Source organism: Alligator sinensis, unplaced genomic scaffold (assembly GCF_000455745.1).
Source record: "Alligator sinensis unplaced genomic scaffold, ASM45574v1 scaffold364_1, whole genome shotgun sequence".
Classification (NCBI taxonomy): domain Eukaryota; kingdom Metazoa; phylum Chordata; order Crocodylia; family Alligatoridae; genus Alligator; species Alligator sinensis.
Genome location: NW_005842546.1, coordinates 13,313 through 33,258, shown reverse-complemented (window position 1 = coordinate 33,258; position 19,946 = coordinate 13,313). Strand labels below are relative to the sequence as shown.

General features: G+C 46.6%; 2 protein-coding genes across 2 annotated transcripts; one reads left to right on the top strand and one right to left on the bottom strand.

Moving 5' to 3' along the window:
- Positions 1 to 218: 218 nt before the first annotated feature.
- LOC102379375 (olfactory receptor 51G2-like) lies at positions 219 to 1,154 on the top strand. Its single transcript, XM_006032090.3, has one exon. The coding sequence runs from the start codon at positions 219 to 221 to the stop codon at positions 1,152 to 1,154; it is 936 nt and encodes a 311-aa protein (XP_006032152.1).
- Positions 1,155 to 9,742: 8,588 nt separating this feature from the next.
- LOC102379137 (olfactory receptor 51G2-like) lies at positions 9,743 to 10,693 on the bottom strand. The gene has a single exon (XM_006032089.1). It carries the CDS (start codon positions 10,691 to 10,693, stop codon positions 9,743 to 9,745), a length of 951 nt encoding a protein of 316 aa, XP_006032151.1.
- Between the last annotated feature and the right edge of the window lie 9,253 nt (positions 10,694 to 19,946).

Genomic DNA, 19,946 nt, shown 5'->3' with positions numbered 1-19,946 from the left:
TGTTATGGACCAAATAAACAGAACTCAGGTCCAGTTCATTCCTGTTTTTTTTTCCATTTTCCTCTCACAAGGGTAGATTCGAGGTAATAGTGTTGTTGATCTTCATGGAGCATCCAAAGTTTTAAGAACTGCATGTATCTTTTTCAGTATTAGTGAGTGTCCTCTTCTTGTCCTTCCAGGAAGCAAGCCTGAAATTGTTCCGACCCATCCAGCGAACTATGTCAATGTTCAATGATACCAGAGTCAAATCTTCAGTTTTCCTACTCACAGGGATCCCTGGGCAGGAAGCTGCCCACATCTGGATTTCTATCCCTTTCTGTTCCATATATGTTGTTTCAATGGTAGGCAATGCCGTCATTCTGTTCATTGTAAAAACTGATCCAAGCCTTCATGAACCCATGTACATTTTCCTTTCCATGTTGGCCCTCACAGACCTTGGCTTATCGATATCCACTGTACCAACTGTAATGGGCATATTCTGGTTTAATGCCCAAGAAATCAGCTTCACAGCCTGTTTTGCCCAGCTGTTCTTCATCCACTCACTTTCCTTCATTGAATCCTCCGTGCTTCTCTCAATGGCCTTTGACAGATATGTTGCCATCTGCAACCCACTGAGATATGCCTCCATCTTAACCACCCCAAGAATAGCCAAGATGGGACTGGCCTTCATGCTAAGAGGGGTGCTTCTCATTTTTCCACTCCCCTTCCTTCTCAAAAGGTTTCAGTACTGCAAAGCTAATGTCCTCTCCCACTCATACTGCTTGCATCAGGAAGTCAAGAAGATGGCATGCTCGGACATCAGGGTCAACAGTATCTACGGCTTGTTTGTCATCATCTCCACAGTTGGGATGGACTCTCTGCTCATTCTCTTATCCTATGTAATGATCCTCAGAGCCGTCCTCAGCATTGCATCTCAGGAGGAGCGTCTCAAGGCCCTGAACACCTGTGTCTCCCACATCTGTGCTGTTCTGCTCTTCTATACACCGATGATTGGCTTGTCCATCGTACATCGATTCGGGAGGGACTTATCCCCCCTGGTCCAGATCCTCATGGGCTATGTCTACCTGCTGGTCCCACCCCTGATGAACCCCATTGTATATAGTGTGAAAACCAAGCAGATCCGTGCACGGATGGTCAGGACATGCTTCAAGTGATGGGTCATGTCTTCGCAGGGCTCCAGCCATGGTCACAAGTGATCTAAGAAAAATGGATCACAAAGGCTTTCCTAAATATTTATGGATAAGACAAAATGAGGAGCTACCAAGCTGCACTTGATGGACTCGAAGCCAGGGGTGGGCAATTATTTTGGCTGGAAGGACACTTAGGAAGTTTTAGTAAGCTGTCACAGGCTTGCTCCGTACCCCCTCAGCTCCCAGCTGCATCTCACCAAAACTCCCTAAGTAGCCCCTGCATGTGACTGGGGGGCTGGGATGGGGCCGTGGGGAGGCAGGGAGCAGCATCTGGAAGTGAGATGGTTGGACAGGGCCAGGGGTGGGGTTGGGATTGCACGGAGGTGACAATGTGGGGCTGGGGCTGGGAATGACCTGTGATTTGCTGCCCAAAAACACCTGTGATGGCTCCCAGTTCTGTGGGCAGAAGCATGTGGAGAGGTGATCACAGCTCTTCCCCAGGCCCTGGTCCCACTCTTTCACCACTCCACAATCCCAGAGTCTTCATGGAGACTACTGGCCAGGACCTGCAGGCCACAGCATGGGGCCAGGTGGATGGGCTGTGGCCATGGGTGGTTGGGGAGCTGCATCTGGGAGCAGGCTGGGAAGGTAGGCCCAGAGATCAGGATCATGGGATGGTGACAGAGCAGGGTTGGGATCCGGGGCGGAGCCACAATCCACTGCCTGCACACCCCTGCCCACAGAACCAGCGCCCGTTGCAGGGACATGTGGGCTGTGGATCATGGCTCATCGCTTCATGATCCTGATCCTGATCCCCCTCCTTGCCCACCCACCCCACTCCTGGATGTGACTCCTCACCTGCCCACAGCCCCATCCCATCTGCCCAGACATGTGCCCTGCCTGCATGGGTCCTAGCTCCAGTGGTGGATGCAGGGCAAGTGGACTGGCGTACCCAGGCAGTGGGGCCAGAAGAAGCCACCACTGGGGCTGCCAGGAAATGGAGTCTAGCTGCTGTGCCACCCCAGCCCCACTGTGCACCCGGGGATGATGGGAGACGTTGCACTCACCATGACTTGGGTTGCCCCCTGTGCCTGGATGGGGCAGGGCTGATGGACATGGTGCAGGCTGGACAAAATGCCTTGGTGATCCAGATCCAGCCCATGGACTGTATTTTGCCCACCCTTGCTCCAAGACCTGGGAAAGAGCTGTCCTGCCCTAAGTATCTGGAGAGGGAGGATTATGGAAGGGAACAATACCAAGAGGAGAAAGTTTCTCCCAAGGTCCTGATCAGATCAGCCTCACTGGTGAATTCTCAGCTCTGGGGTGCAGCAGCAGACTTAAATGGGCCTGTGCAGTCCTCAGGACCCACTACTAGCACCTTATAGGCAAGCTCACAGTGGTTGGGTTTATTCAGAGCCAGGAAATTAGTGGGATGTCACTGCATAGGTAGCATTACCTGTACCCATTCTGAATTCTTGTCTATCTGTGGAATAAAGAGAATGGCTACAAATGGTGTCTGCATTGTAAATACCCTCTCAAACATGCATAGTCCATGAAGATCCTGCAATCTGGCAGGAAATCTGCTGAGCTCTTTTGCAGTTATGCTTGTGATCCCAGGTCATATGTGCTTGGTCATGGCTGTTCCATGAATGTTGCGCCATATGTGTTTAGGGCTGGGGGTACAACAGGCATTTTCACACTTTTCCACACTCATGGCTTGGAGCTTGCAACTGAGATTGGCTGGAGACATAATTAAAGCATGAGGCACAGGTTAAGCTAACCAGTCATCCCAACGCATTGTCTACTTTGCAAATTACTGTTTTTTTCTCCCCACATAGTACACTCCCCGATAAGACACACATTTTTATTGTGAGAAGACAGAATGAAAAACAAAGATTTTTCCATTGATGCCAAAGTACAGCAGTGGAGCCTGAATAGAGCCCTTTCTTCACCATTCTCACCTTCCTTTTCCAGCTTATCCAAAAGCTGAAACCTTAAATGCATTCTCCAAAACCAACTATCTGGTAGTAGTAGTGATATTACTATTTAGACAGCTGAGGGAGTTAATAGGCTTAGTGGTTCATTCTTCAGTCCATATGTATTAACAACCATAGTTGGTTTTGGAACAGGAATTAAAGCATGGTGATTTATTTGAGGCAGAGAATTATCTTCCCTACTTCAGACCCAATTTTTAGGGTGGGGTAGGTAATTTAGGGGTGAAGAGTGTATGGGGTACATGCCAAATGATCTCAGGAAAATGCACTGTACACTGATCAGAGCAGAATGGCTATGGGAGGGCCCGGCATTCAGGAGTCCTGGTGAAGTCCCTCTTTTGCTCGAATCCTACCACCTCCCCAGAAATGCAACACTAGTGGTAACAGGCCTCTATCTCCTATGGGTGCAGAGGCAAGTCCTATCCTTAGCGTATCCTGTCTCCTATAGGTGGCATCTTGGTGGATGTGACCAGAAGATATAGTTTTTTAGCAATCTGCTAGGGGAACAGCTATTGCAAAACATTACCAGCTGGTTTAATTCAGAGCTCCCCCAGGCTGCTTTAAACCTCACTGGAGCTGGTGAAGAACTGGCTAAAATAGCAAGGGGTTGTAACTGGCTCCTGGACATCCCCATTGTATTGCATGGAGTGCAGCTCTAGCACAGAGTAACATCCAGCCTTGCTTAACCTATCTCATGAGACTGGAAAGGGCAGTCCTAGAGTTGGGGTAGTCCAGAAGAACATGGCTAATGCACAGGGTTAGATTCCTTCACCTTTGAGGGCTTGCAAACCAATGGGGGGTCATCTATAACTACCTGATGAGATACTCCAGTTCATTGCTGCAGCTTTTAGTTCAGGTTCACAGAACCATTGCTGTGCTGCAGCTGAAAGGGACAAACATTTAAACATTTTCCTTCAAAGTAAAAAGCACAGCAAAGAGCAGCGTGGCTCATCCTTCATCCAGCACCATGTTCCCAATAAAGCCTATTCACTGGGATATGACAGGTTTGGGCAAGCGCCTTGGGCACTCAAAGTGAGGCACAGGGGGAATTCAGGTTGCAGAGGTCCACATGAATGGACAGTCCAGAGGTACTGATGTTTCTGAAGGTCAAGTTGATTAGCAGCTACAATTCTGATACTGAGCATGCCCAGACTGTTGGTCACCTATAGGGCTGGGGTGCCCAGAGCTCATCTTATGCCTAGTCCTGTGTGATACCCAAACTGCACATCTATATGAGATGCTACCTCACCATAGTGATGAGCTATGGTGATGAAGTTCATCATTACAGCAATGTAGCGTTGGCGGGCATGAACTATGACTTTGACTACTACTCATCAGGGTACTGTGCAGTCATTTAGTACTTGCTAAAGCACAGTACCAAATGTGTATCCCAGGGCATGTGTAGAAACATCCAAAGTGTAGATGTTTCCCAACTTAACCTCTAAGAAGCTTGACCTGCTCATTTTTTTCACAGCACCTGCAACATGCCCCCATGGCACCAAACTCAGCACATAGCACAGCTGCCACTGTGCAGCAAGGAATGCAAGATCCATGGGGTCAGAGAGAGCATGTTGGAGCCTGAATGTCCAGTCTGGTGACCACGTGGGAGAGGGAAGCATGTTCTGAAGACTCTGTGTACTTTACCGATGGCTTTTTAATGCAAAATATAGCCCCACGGCTGAGCCTAGCAAAGAGGGTGCACTCCTAGCAGGTGGAAGAGCTAGATCCGAAGCCTGTCATGCTAAGCAGGGAATTGAACTCAGGTCTCCCATGTCATGAGCAAGTGCAGTAGCCATCAGGCTAGAATCATAGAGAAGTGGGGCTAGAAGGGATCATCAGAGGTCATATTTAGTCCAACCCCCTGCCTGAGGCAGGATCATCCCTATCTAAACCATCCCAGACAAATCCATAATCTAAACTGTTAATAAAACTACAGTCAACTCTGACCTGCACAGGTAAATCAGGCTGGTACATAGAAGGTTGGTGCTGCCATCTGGCCAAAGGGACCAGTTAGGAGCTAAAGCCCAGGAAAGGGCTTTAGCCTGTAATGTCCAGTTGCACATAGATGTCAAACTTAGATCTTTCAGGAAGGACCTGAGGCCCAGAGTGATGCCCCCCATCTTTGGTGTTTCCTGTAGTCTGGCCTATGTGCAAATAGGCGGATATGAACCCCAGTCCTCAGAGCTACCCACTTCCAATGCATTGCAAAGGCAACAGAGGAACCTAAATCTGGGGTGTGAATTGCATGCCCCTTTGTGGGTCAGGATCTGTGCCTTCCTGTGCTTTGGTTTCCTGGCTGCAGAGTGGGGAGCCCTAGTCCTTCTGTAAGAGGGGATGTTGGGAGGGAAAACACATGAAAGACTGGAAGTTTGATATGTGATGTTTGTCCCAGGGTCTTCACAAATAAATAGCTCCACCCACAAGTGCAGGAAAGAGGGCTGCCAGCCTGGAGGGCACAGAATATAGTGGGAACCCAAAGTAAAGCTGCACATGCATTGACATTAGCAGATTCAACAGCAAGTAACTTTAGATTCACACGTGCAGATTCAACACATTCACATAGCTCATTGTGTTTAGAGACAATGATAATGGGAGCTAAATTAGTACCTAAAAAATGAGCAATGCAGAAGTTCCAAATATCAGCCCCTCTTCAGCATCATTTACCAGAAGCCAGTTGCCACCACCTCCCACGATTATAAGCTCTAGAAGTCCATGGAGTGGTATTACTTTTGTGTCTATGATGGATGCAGGGTGGGGAATATAAGATTCCTGAGGCCATGTGATAATCTCCTCCCCCAGCATAACCTCCTTCCCCAAGAGTATCAGGGTCTGGGAACTAAAGGAATAAGTGTAACTCCTTGGAGTTGCATGGGAATGGGCTCAATGGCTCAGGAGATTGTTTGCAGTCCTATACTTCCTGTGAAATCGAAGTGATTCTCAACTGAACTGCCACAGCACCCTGGGGTGCTGGGAGATCCTTTTAAGGGTGCTGTGCAATATCAGCACTGTTTGTGAGCCGACACCTGCACCCGATTCACAAGATCAACCCAGAGATGTCAAATAGGAATCCAGTGTGCCAAAAACATAACCACCTGGTGTGGTCTTTGTGAGTTCTTTGCAACAGAAGAATTGCTCTAGTATGATTCTGTAGTCAAGAGATAAGTGAAAGTGAGGAGCTGGCATTTCCCAAGGCAGTCTTGGGCCTCAAAAGTTTGAGAACCTTTGGATGAAGCTTTCACAGGGATGGCATTTTAGATGGTATGGTTGGGCATTTAGGAGAACATGATTGCAGGCAAAATGGCAACTTTGCATTTAAGCCCTGTAAAAGAAGCTGGGCAATATGGTAATTTGGCCTAGGAACAGGCAGAGGGCTCTGAGAATCGGCTGCAGTAAGGAAGACGGCAAACATGGGGAGATGTTCTTTCTGAGCCAAATAAAACATGGCTGGCTTCTAAGAGTTCCTGGACTTTCTAAAAAGAAAGTAAGTGGAATCTATTCATTTCCTTTGAGTGAAAAGGGAAGCATATCTCACTTAGCTGGATTAGGTGAGGCCACATATACATGTCAACCCTTTCTAAAGTTGGGGCGGGGGGGTGGGAATCAAACCAGTCCCACAAAGCACCTGCTGTTTCATCGCAACTGTTAATAAATCTACTACTTTCATGATAGTCTTTAGTCTTATCATCTTCAAATCCCCTAAGTGCGATTGCAGAGAGGATGGAGATGGGTTATTCTTTGTGGTCATAAGGGACAGGACTACAGATTCACAGAATAAGAACAATAGTTTCAAGCTGCAGCAAGAGACATTGAGGTTGGATATTAGGAAAAACTTTCTCATGAGGAGAGTAGTAAAACACTGGAAAAGGTCACACAGAGAGGTGATGGAGTCTTTATCTTTGAAAGTTTTCAGGAGAAGGTCATACAGACACTTGGATGGTTTAGGTAGGGATGATCCTGCCTTGAGCAGGGGCATAGTGTAGATCACTTCATGAGATCCCTTCCAACCCTGCTTTCCTATGAACCCTTGATAGCCATTGGGCATGTGTACATGTTCATTAATGTGCCGTAATTAGTACCTGTAATTACAGGAACTAACTTAATGTGCTATAATCAACGCTACTGCACATTAGCACTGATGCATGCTTTTTTGGTGACACTAATGTGAAGCAGACTAATTCTACTGTGAATTAGCACATTTTTTGTCCATTTAATTAATGCTCAATAGAATTAATCTACTGACTTGAAGCATCTCATATAGATGTGCCCATTGGATTACTGTATTGCACTGACCACACTCCAAAAAAACCCAAAAAACCCAGAAAAACAACAGGCATCCAGTCGCACCAATGCAGGCATTCTGGTTGTGCTCAGCTGTAGTTATGCTAAGTACGGTGCTGAAAAGCAGTATGGGAAAAAGGGGCCTCCTGACTGCTAGATGACCCACTAAGACACAAAAAAATCCAGAAATGCACCAATGAGGAAAAAGGATTGATGGGAGCATGAAAACAGCGGCTACAATTGTGAAAGTTAGAACACTAATGAGAGTGCAAGTGCATGAACTGGGCAAACAAGGCAAATAAAGATGAACATCTCAACAGAGAGAGAGAGAGAAGAGTGGGTGCAAGACAGGGAGCGGGGTACACACATATAAATACAGGAGTCGAGAGACCTGTCCCTTATAGGGACTTGGGGAGGGGAGTGGGCATGAATAACGTTCAGTGTCTCTACCTGTCAAGGCAAGCTTCACTAAGTGGACTGGCTGTTAATCAGACCAACCTGTGTGCTGTCTGACAATAATAAACCTTTCTGAGCTTTCTCCACCAAACATATATGAGTTGTGCTTTCTGCATCACCTTTGGGATGACAGAACAAGAAGCAACAGTCTCAAGTTGCAGCAAGGGAAGTCTAGGTTAGACGTTAGGAAGAAGTGTTTCACTGAGAGTGTAGTAAAACACTGGAACAGGCAAACCAGAGAGGTTGTGGACACTCCATCCTTGGAGGTTTTTAAGAGCTGGCTAGACAAAGCCTTGGCTGGGATGATGTAGCTAGAGCTAGTCCTGTTATGAGCAGGGGGTTGGACTAGTTGTGACCTCCTGAGGTCCTTTTTGAACCCTCATTTTCAATGATTCCAAGACCTACAATCTGAGTATTTACCCTGGTTCCCATGCAGGTTCTTCAGCCCACTCTGATCCCTGTATTGCCACAGCTATACTGTTACCAGTAACAATACTGGTGGGATATGTCAATACAGGTTGCAGTCACACTTCAGTGTGCAACATATCCATTCCCAAGGACTGCCTCTTAGCCTGTATCCCTACAGCGGAAGTCAGAGTGGGACCCCTATGCCCTCTGTGGTCTCTAGGCCATACTAAAATATAAACAACAGTTTGTATGGGTGCTCACGTATGTGTCCATTTTAACATGCAAGGGCCCCACACCACACTGTCAAGGCTAACTGAATTTCAGGCAGTCACATACCACAGTGATGACTGGGGGTATGAAACCTTAACACAGGTCTATTTTGGATAAATTAGGTGAAAAAAATAGATTTAGGCCTAAAGAACAATGATCAAACACCAGGGAGAATCAAACAGAAGAGTGCACAAACAAAGTTTATTTTATATACTTTTTACTAGCAGCTTTTGGGAAACTACACAGAAACATTGTCTTTCAGTGTTCCCCACAACTTTCCTCAGAATTTAGAACAGACTTTGGATTGAGATTTATGTTGCATCAGTTTCCATTTATCCAAATCTATTAGCTTATTCCTTATGACAAGTTACTTAAAACATTAGCTTGTCAGTTGGGCTAGGGGCTGATAAAGTATTTCCAAACAAGTCTGAGAAAAATGTAAGCAGTTTGTTGCACTGTTGGGATGTATATCATTTATCACTCCCTGCATTTGGGTGACTGCACAACAAAAATATCAGCTATTTGGGGGTCAAAAATGCACAAATGTTTCTTGTCTGTTTAGGTATGTTGATGGCACCTGCTATCACAGGGTGTGAGAACTTCACAATCCAGGAAGCCTTGTACTTTCTCTGTTGTGAAGGGAAGGACTATATTGTGTAGTAGTGTAGTGTAGTGTATCCAGTTTTGGTCCCTCCATTACAAAAAGGATGTGGACACATTGGAGAGAGTCCAATGGAGAGCAACAACAATGGTTTAGGGGCTGGGGGACACGACTTGTGAGTAGATGCCGAGAGAATTGGGCTGATTAGGTCTGCAGAAGAGAAGGCTGAGGGGATTGAATAGCAACCTTCATCTCCCTGCAGGGGGGGGCTGCAAAGAGGATGGAGCTGGTCTGTTCTCAGTGGGGGCAGAAGACAGAACAAGGAGCAATGGGCTCAAGTTGCAGCAAGGGAGGTGTAGGTTGTTTATTAGGAAAAACTTTCTCACGAGGAGGGAGGTGAAGCGCTGGAACAGGTTACCCAGAGAGGTCATGGAGTCTCCATCCTTGGAGATTTTTAAGACCCAGGTAGACAAAGCCTTGGCTGGGATGACGTAGTTGGAGCTGGTCCTGCTTGGAGCAGGGGGTTGGACTAGATGTGACCTCCTGAGCTCCCTTCCAGCTGTAATTTTCTATGTTTCTATGATTTCTATGACAAAAGGTCCCCCTTAGCTCTTGTCCATGGTGTTTTGTTTCTGGAACTTCTGGATTATCCTCTGCCGGATCTGTTTGGTTTTCACACTGTACACAACGGGGTTCATCACAGGTGGGACCAGCACATAAACAATGGCCATGAAGACATGGATAAACGGGGAGGCATGTTTCCCAAACCGGTGGATCATGGAGATACCAATCATAGGGATGTAGAAGATGAGGACAGCACAGATATGGGAGACACAGGTGTTCAGAGCCTTGAGGCGCTCCTCTTTGGAGGCAATGCTCAGCACAGTCTTTATGATCATGACATAGGAGAGGACAATGAGCATCGAGTCCAAGCCCATTGTGGAGATGACAACGAACAAGCCGTAGATGCTGTTGATCCTCCTGTCAGAGCAGGACAACTTCATGACATCTTGGTGAAGGCAGAAGGAGTGGGAGAGGATGTTGGGAAAGCAGAACCGCAGCCTGCGGAGGAGAATGGGAGTTGGCATGACCATGAGTACACTCCTCACGGCAAACCCCAGCCCTATCCGGGCAACAGTGGCATGGGTCAGGATGGAGTTGTACCTCAAGGGCTGGTGGATGGCCACAAAGCGGTCAAAGGCCATTGCTAGCAGCACAGCTGACTCCATGAGGGAGAAGGTGTGGATGAAATACAGCTGGGCAATGCAAGCATCAATGTGAACCTCCCTCACATTAAATGTGAAGATGCTTAACATCGTAGGCAAAGTGGAAGCTGACAGACCCAGGTCAGTGACAGCCAGCATGCTCAGGAAAAAGTACATGGGTTGATGGAGGCTTGGGTCTGTCCTTATAATGAACAGGATTGTGCAGTTCCCTAGGATGGCAGTGACATACATGGAGCACAGAGGGATGGAAAGCCAGGCATGAGCATTTTCCAGTCCTGGGATGCCTGTCAGGAGGAATACAGCAGGGCTGGTATGGTTGGAAGCTGCCATGAACGAGTGTCAGTGCCACGGACTCTGCTCCCTAGAAGCTAAAGCAAGGCATTGATTAAAGTGGAGATTATAGAAACTAGTCATAACCTGTTACTGAACTAGGAAGGGCCTTCCCATTCTTCCCACGGGATCTGCCACTGATTTCCACTCTGATGAACCAGTGGTGAATTTAGAAGTCTTGGTTACCTGAGGAGAGGCAAGGGGAGATGAAGCTCATCTAGTCCATCCAACTGCACTAGGGGAGAGTAGCTTGACTATACCTGAAACGCCCCTACCACTTTTTGATCTTGCTTAAGCACTACATAGTCCCTGAGAGTTCAAAGTTGTCCCTGATATAATGTATAAAGTTTTGCATAGAAAGGTAGAAAATTTTGGTATTGTCTTCACATTTAGGAAGTGTTCTCTCTATTCATCAGCCAAGTCACTGCTGAAAATATTCAGTGTTACCTGTAGGCTGTGGGAGGGCTTCAGAGGCCATGTATACATGAAAAGCTGACTGCACAGTTGTTACTGCACAGTCATTTAGTGCTTGCATAACCAAGTACTAAATGACTGTGCAGTAATCGGTGTTACTGCGTGGTAGCATCTAGGCACGGTTGCCTAGTGACACTTACTGCACAGTAGCTCATTACGAGTGTGCACTGGCTTGTTACTATTGCACAGTAGCATCAAGTCCTGGTTAGTGCCCGGTGATACTATTGCACAGTACTAATGAGCTATTGTGCAGTAGTAACATGGTACTGCACAGTAAGTGTCTCATGTAGTTCTGGCCAGAGAAGCCCATAATCGAAAATTCCAATTACTTAGAGAAGACCTCATAGCCTTATCAACAAGGATCCTGGTTTTCTCTGACAAAAAAATCCTCAATTTTCAGATTAAAAACATTAACCGCAAATCCACGTTTTTCCATTCTTAAAATTAAATGCCAGTAAGATATATATTAAAGTAGAACAAGATTCCAGACACCAAGGTGCTCAGAAGATCAACTCTCCTTGGTATTCACACGCTGCTGAAAGTGGCACAGCTAAGATTGGCCAACCACCTCTCAAGAACACCTGACACTCACCTGGCAAGCTGTCAAATGTTGTACGCTTTCACGGCGCACCAAAGATGGGGTGCAAGGACACCCTAAAGATGTCCCTAAAGAGTTTTGGCGTCAACCCAGAGTCGTGGGAGCAAATCGCTCGCAACCGTCCATCCTGGAGGTCCCAAAATCAGAACAAAGCATTGGCCTTTGAACAGCAACACACAGCAGAAGCAATGAAGAAACATATGGCCAGGAAAACAGTACCTCTCATATCCAGTCCTCATCGCTCTCCTACTGCAGCAGATTGTTCAAAGCAAAGATCAGACTTTTAAGCCATGTACGTACTCACGTGACCTAGCCTCCACCCTTTTAATTATCTTCCCTTTCCCTTTTTTCTTCTTTTCCTCCTTTCTCCTTTTCTCTTTTCTCCTTACCTTTTTCTTTCCCACTTCTTTTTCTCTCTTCTTCCCTCCTCTCCCCCCACTGGATGCGGTCATCTTCACCCACGAAGGACTAAGTAAATATATCTATCTATCCATATATATATATCTATATAGATATATAGATATATAGAGAGATATTAAATATATCTATCTATCCATAGATATATAAAATATATCTATCTATCCATCTATCTATATACACATTTTTCTATGATTAAAATGAAACACCGCCATATTATATCTATCTATCTATCTCTCTATCTATCTATCGATAGATAGAGAGATAGATAGATAGATATAATATGGCGGTGTTTCATTTTAATCATAGAAAAATGTGTATTTGAGGTTACTCTTTTTCATCCGAAAACTGGGAATTGTTTTTTATCAGAGAAAACTAGGATCCCTGCTGATCAACCAGTGATGTTGTGTTCATTATATCTCAGGGTGATGAGCATGTTGTATTGCTTTTGACTATAGCATGAGAATTGTAACTCTTAGGGTTTAATAAACTTGCTTACATCTCAGAATAACCGCTCCTTAGTCTCCATACCTGGTACAAGACCAGTAATAGCATCACTGGGAAATACCATACCAGACTCAGCCCAGACCCCTGAGAAAGTCCACTTGATATGCCTTGCCAGTGCAAGCTACCCGCTTATAACTAACCTCCAATAACAGTTTTCCATCCAGTTGTGTATCCAGTCCTATAACAGTTGTCTCTAGACCAGTGGCTTTCAACATTTTTTCATTTGCAGATGCCTAAAAAATGTTGAATGGAGGTATGAACCACTTTGAATGATAAGTTTGGGCACTCACATACTTTTGATGGATCACAGTCATCTTTTTCAGACCTCTTAGACATAGTCTGTGGACCCCCAGGGGTCCATGGACCAGAGGTTGAAAACCATGGCTCTAGACGAGGTCCCCTATTTTGCCTAAGAGGATGTTTTCTGCGATATGTCATCTAATGTTTTTTCTCCCTTCCACAACAGCCTGCAGTAGAAGGAATTTAGTTTAGACATCACTTGTTCCTAACAAACCTACTTTGACTGCTCCTTATCATCTTTTCCTCTTCCAAGCTCTCAGAAATGGATTGTTTAATCATTTCTTCCAGCATCTTTCTGCGCACCAGCGTCAGACTGCCTGGTTCATCATTCCTGGGTCTGCCTTATTCCCCAATCAAGAAATGCTAGGGCAGGGGTGATCTTGGGTGGGCTTGATTCTCTTCTGGTGACTCCACTGAGGTCATAGGAGTTGCACCAGTGAGCAGGTCTCCAATTAATTTAATTGGTATACCAAGATCTTGCCCCAGGCCAATGTAACTTCATGGGCATTACTCTGGATTTACACCAGTGAAAGGTCTCTGACCTGAAAGCAACATGCACATAATGGTCAACATGGATAGCCTCTTTATTTGGACCTACTATGAATGAAGTGGATTCACTGTCTATCTCCTCTCTCTGTGTCTGGCCATAACTCCAAATGCTTTCACTTCTTCCATCCTTACCATGACTCCTACATGAGAGTTGGGGTCATCTTCCTATTGCAGTGTCTCCTCAGGGTTTATTTGTCTGACTGCCCTGCTTCAGAGAGAGAGAGAGAGAGAGAGAATAACAGGATCGGCTGGGAAATAGTTTTCTGTGATCTGATTATATGTGCATCTGGATTATGCACACTGCTTAATTAGGTACAACACATCTGGAGTTAAACCACTACAGGTAAGGGCACTGCTTCAGATTTGCAGCAGTTTAAAAGATCAGGATCTGACCTTCTTTTGTTTGGTTGTTGTGTCTATACCTATAAAATAACCGTGTGCATTATTTGCAGAAATGCACAACCATTAATGAGAACAGAGCAGTTATGTATCATGAGCACACAGAGCAGCTCTGCAGAAAAGGATTTGGGGTTACAGGTGGATAAGCAGCTGAACAGGAGCTCTTGTTGCCAAGAAGGCCAATGGCATCCTGGGCTGCACTGGTAGGAACGTTTCCAGCAGATCAAGGGACGTGATCCTTTCCTTCTATTCAGCATTGTGGAGGCCAGATCTGGAGTCCTGTGTTTAGTTTTGCTCCCCACTACAAAAAGGATGTGGACACATTGGAGAGGGTCCAGTGGAGGGCAACAAAAATGGTTGAGGGGCTGGGGGACATGACTTGTGAGGAGAGACTGAGGGAACTGGGCTACTTGAGTCTGGAGAAGAGAAGACTGAGGGGGATTTGATAGCAGACTTCAACTCCCTGCATTGGGGTTGCAAAAAGGATGGAGCTGGGCTGTTCTCAGAGGGGGCAGATGACAGAAGGAGCAATGGGCTCAAGCTGCAGCAAGGAAGGTTGAGGTTGGATATTAGGAAAAAAATAATTCTCACTAGGTGGGTGGTGAAGCACTGAAACAGGTTACCCAGAGAGGTGGTGCGGTCTCCATCCTTGGAGGTTTTGAAGACCCGGGTAGACAAAGCCTTGGCTGGGATGATGTAGTTGCGGCTGGTCCTACTTGGAGCAGGGGGTTGAACTAGATGTGACCTCCGGAGGCCCCTTCCAACCCTCATTTCTTATGATTCTATGTAAAATTTTCCTCTATGCTCATCAGGGAAAATGAGTCTGCTGGGGTCTGTGCTTGACCCCAGACCTTCCTGAAAGATCTGACTTTCCCTTAAGTGCCTTAACTCATTAATGACTCTTAATTCCCCATAGGAGGCAGATGGCTAAGGAACTTGAGTGGGATCAAAAGTCAAGGGCCCACCCAAGCCACTGGGCCAACATGGTGAAGGCGCATCAGTGTCTGAAGTCACTGGCACACAAAGGAAAAAGGCCAGTATCGTGCTTGCCTGCACTCAGTTCCCCAACCTCAATGACCAGGTAGCACAGATGTGTTCAGTTTCACAACTCTGTGCTCTGATAAATGTTGATTCTCTTTTCATCTCACTGGTGTAGCCTCGAAGTCTGACTTGTGAAGGATATGGCTTTGCCCCCTGATACATGCCGAGCTTACAGCCTGCCTCACACTTCCCTGTGGAGAAGCCAATGTACTCACCGAATTCATGCACAAGCAGAGAGCAGGATGTGAGGATGCTCCATGCCCCAAGGCAATGAAATGTGTATTGCTTGCTGTATGCAGCAGGCTTCAAATGGGAGGGAGCTTATATGGGCTCCCTCTGAAACTCTCTTTGGGGTTACTGGTCAGCTGGGACTTCAGATGCTTCAAAACATGTCTGTGTGTCCTTTAACCCTATATGTGCTAAAAACCAAGGGGCAGAGCCTCCATGGGACCCAATCAGTCAGGTCCCAATGGAGCGAACAACTGAGGCAAAAATCCTTCCTTGGCAAAATCTTTGATCCTTGGCAAAATCTTTGAAAAAATTATCAAGGCTCACATTTGCGAGAGCCCGGCAGGACAAATTTTGCTGAGGGGAAACCAGCACGGGTTCGTGGCAGGCAGATCATGCCTGACTAATCTAGTCTCTTTTTATGACCAGGTTACGAAACGCCTGGACACAGGAGGAGGGGTGGATGCCATATACTTAGACTTCAGGAAGGCCTTCGATACGGTATCCCACCCCATACTGGTGAACAAGTTAAGAGGCTGTGACTTGGATGACTACACAGTCCGGTGGGTGGTGAATTGGCTGGAGGGTCGCACCCAGAGAGTCGTGGTGGAGGGGTCGGTTTCGACCTGGAAGGGTGTGGGCAGTGGGGTCCCGCAGGGCTCGGTCCTTGGACCGATACTCTTCAATGTCTTCATCAGTGACTTGGACGAGGGAGTGAAGTGTACTCTGTCCAAGTTTGTGGATGACACAAAGCTATGGGGAGAAGTGGACACGCCGGAGGGCAGGGAACAGCTGCAAGCAGATCTGGACAGGTTGGACAAGTGGGCAGAAAAAAACAGAATGCAGTTCAACAAGGAGAAATGCAAAGTGCTGCACCTAGGGAGGAAAAATGTCCGGCACACCTACAGCCTAGGGAATGACCTGCTGGGTGGCACGGAAGCGGAAAGGGATCTCGGAGTCCTAGTGGACTCCAAGATGAACATGAGTCGGCAGTGTGATGAAGCCATCAGAAAAGCTAATGGCACTTTATCGTGCATCAGCAGATGCATGACGAACAGATCCAAGGAGGTGATACTTCCCCTCTATCGGGCGCTGGTCAGACCGCAGTTGGAGTACTGCATGCAATTTTGGATGCTGCACTTCAAGAGGGATGTGGATAACCTGGAGAGGGTCCAGAGAAGGGCCACTCGTATGGTTAAGGGCCTGCAGGCCAAGCCCTACGAGGAGAGACTAGAGCACCTGGACCTCTTCAGCCTCCGCAAGAGAAGGTTGAGAGGCGACCTTGCGGCTGCCTATAAGTTCATCACGGGGGCACAGAAGGGAATTGGTGAGGCTTTACTCACCAAGGCGCCCCCGGGGGTTACAAGAAATAATGGCCACAAGCTAGCAGAGAGCAGATTTAGACTGGACGTTAGGAAGAACTTCTTCACAGTTCAAGTGGCCAAGGTCTGGAACGGGCTCCCAAGGGAGGTGGTGCTCTCCTCTACCCTGGGGGTCTTCAAGAGGAGGTTGGATATGCGTCTAGCTGGGGTCATCTAGACCCAGCACTTTTTCCTGCCTATGTAGGGGGTTGGACTCGATGATCTATTGAGGTCCCTTCCAACCCTAACATCTATGAATCTATGAATCTATGAGGGTCTGACATCAGTGGACCAAATCCATTTTATGTGGAACTGATACCAGTGGGATGAAACCATTGTATCCCCTCTATGCATGCCCTATATTCTGGGTCTTAAAACAGAGGTCTTATCATGCCTCAATGCCTATAAACTCCTCTTTGCAATAAACCACGCTGGAAAAACTTGTGGCATACGTGTCTACTTCTTCTACTAAGTGAAACTAACAGAATGCTAAAGGCATAGGAGAATACTAAAAGGCATAGGAGAAACCTAAGGGTAATAAATGGGAATGATTATATAAAAGTTGATGAGGAAGCAGGTATATGAAGCGGTGTAGGCATCAGGACCTCTATGGTTCGAACCCAAACCTTTGGCCCCTGCAGACAGAAGCCCAGGCTGCAGTGCCACCGAGTTGCTGGGCAAATGCAAGCTGCAGCTCAGCATGAGGTCTCCAATGAAGTTCTGGGTGGGGGCAGATGAACGAGGGTCACCAACCCCTCATGGGAAGACTACAAAATCCTTTCTGCTGGGCCTTGTCTGAGCAACAACACTGTTGACTGCCTATGACTACCATGTCCTGTCTGTGGTCTATCTGGTTGTGTGTCTTGGACCTTCAAGACTTGACCAATTGCTTTTCTCTAATCCTCATCTTGATATCTTGGGATCTAGGCTGATTACTGGATTTCACCTTTGTTTCTTCCACTCTGATACAAGCCTGAGCCCAACCCTAGCATGAACCACTGAGCCTGCTTACCTGTACCTCCTTACATTGGGCCATGTGGACACGGGCTCTGGTCTAAAGCCTTACAAGTAATAAGATCAGACCTACTACCCAATATATCTAAAGAAATGGCATGGCAAATAATGCAGGGTGAAGTGAGGCGGGGGTGGGGAAGAAAATGTAATAGCTCAGGTAAGAGGTTGTTGCTTTACTGGGATGCATGGGCAGAACTAGTATTTTGAAAAGCAGAGGGGTGAAGATTTTGAGATCCATTGTCACATATCGTAGAACACATATTTTTCTCCAGTTAAGAATAAACTAGAAGAATTATTCATATTTTAGGGGCCTTGGGCTGTTTTGAAGGCAAAACAAATAGAGCCACACTGGAGTGACTTAAAAACAATCTGCAGGGCTGTAAAATAGGAGCTTCATTACCAAGACTAGTCCATGGACAACTGAATGGCAGAACAAAGGCACAACATCAAGACCATTAGAAAAAAGAGAGGGTTGTTAACACCTGTCGAATTAAGGGTAGAGGATAATGAGCCAAGAAGTCAGTTGATTCCCTCAGCATGGACTAGAAATACTGTCGCTACTGCTGGGTGGTTGATTTACCTGTTCCAGTGCTTCAACACCTTCCTAGTGAAAAAGTTTTTCCTAATATCCAAACTGAACTTCCCTTGCTGCAAATTGAGCCCATTGCTCCTTGCTCTGTCATCTGCCCCCTCTGAGAACAGCCCAGCTCCATCCTCTTTGCAGCCCCCTGGCACAGAGCTGAAGGCTGCTATTCAATCCCCCCTCGGTCTTCTCTTCTCCAGACTCAGTCAACCCAGGTCCTTCCACCTCTCCTCACAAGTCATGTGCCCCAGCCCCCTGTCTGATGGACTCTCTCCATTTCATCCACTTCCTTTCTGTAGTGGGGGGCCCAACTGTCATTCCCAGATGTCCCAAAACACTCATTTGATCCCAGCCAGCAATCCATTTTGACCATCGGGTGGCTTCCCAGTGGCCTGGGAGGAATATGGAGGAAGATCTCAGTCTTGGCCTAGGACCTGATGTACAAATGCCCATACCATGAAAACCCTTGTCATGAGCAGGTGGTCTCAGACAGGAGTGGATGGCTACAGAGACTCAACTCCCCTTGAAGCCCTAGGGATTTGGTCATTATCCATCTTTGGTGACCTGGTCATGGGAGGGTCTGCTATCCACTGGAGTGCCTGAGGGCAGGCTCTGAATGAATGGGAGTAGATTGAGGTAGATTGAGATTGTTATTATTTGTGGCACAGAGTCCAGCAGGACTATCAATTCTTGGAGCTGGTCATCAGAAGGACAGCATCATTTTGATTCATAGGCTGTGCATATTGGGCCCGGTACAGCTTAGGGGACACTACACATTCAAACTAAAACTAGATAAAAACCAGCTATAGAGTTGTTACACATTTTCAAGCTCCAGCTTTGTAGCTGGTTTGCTCTTTTATAGTTGCATAGTTATTTTTGTGGTCTGATAATTACTTTGCAAGTCCAAATGCATTGCACAATGAGCCACTTGATAGTGTGAGAATTACTTTGCACTTATGACCAGTCTTACTTTGCACGTGTGACCAGTTTACATTGATAGTGAATCAGTAATTGCATACTATATGTAAAAGGCATGTGAGAGCGAGAGCCCCTGCCCACCAAGCCAGTTTTGCAGTCACTTTTCAGAATGGGGCTGCATGCCCAGTGCATCACCCTGCACCCTTGGCACCGCCTGGCTTCATTTTCTGCTTTCAGCTAGAAATATTACCACCCTTGGTAGCTAGTTAATAAGGCACAGTCCCAAGGGGGGTTCTTTGCAACTATAAGCATAGTCCCTCAATCAGCCTGGCAGAGCAGAGAACATGGACAGAGCCTGCTCCTTCCCGTGCAGTTGCAGCTTGTCCTCTTCTCTCAGCTGGAGTGGGTTTGGGTAAGCTTCCTCACTGTCCTGTTGGCAAAGGGATTCCAGTTCAGCTGTATGAAGAGGACAGAAAGGTTTATTCTTTGGTTTCCTTTGGGTTTGGGAATTTTTAGAGCCACTTTCAGTTACCGAGACAACCTTTGTTCATCCAATAGAAGAACTAACAAGGAATTGGCTGACAGGGTGACAGCTTTCTTCTGTTTATAACAATGGCTGGGAGATAAAATGACAATAGCAAAAACAAGATACGAATGCAAAATTATTTTATGTTGCATGTACAGTCACTGGGACTCTGAGGCTGAGTCTATGCGAGTGGAAGATGGAGCAGTTGTTACTGTGCCGTCATTTAGTACTTGCATAAGCAAGTACTAAATGATTACTCAGTAACCGGCATTACTGCACAGTACCGTCGCCACACATTTTTTTTCAGACACCACTATGCAGTAGCAATGATGTACTAA

What these genes read in the sequence shown, in the direction of transcription:
- LOC102379375 (XM_006032090.3), top strand. Translation starts at nt 219, where the DNA reads ATGTCAATGTTCAATGATACCAGAGTCAAATCTTCAGTTTTCCTACTC.
- LOC102379137 (XM_006032089.1), bottom strand. Translation starts at nt 10,693, where the DNA reads ATGGCAGCTTCCAACCATACCAGCCCTGCTGTATTCCTCCTGACAGGC.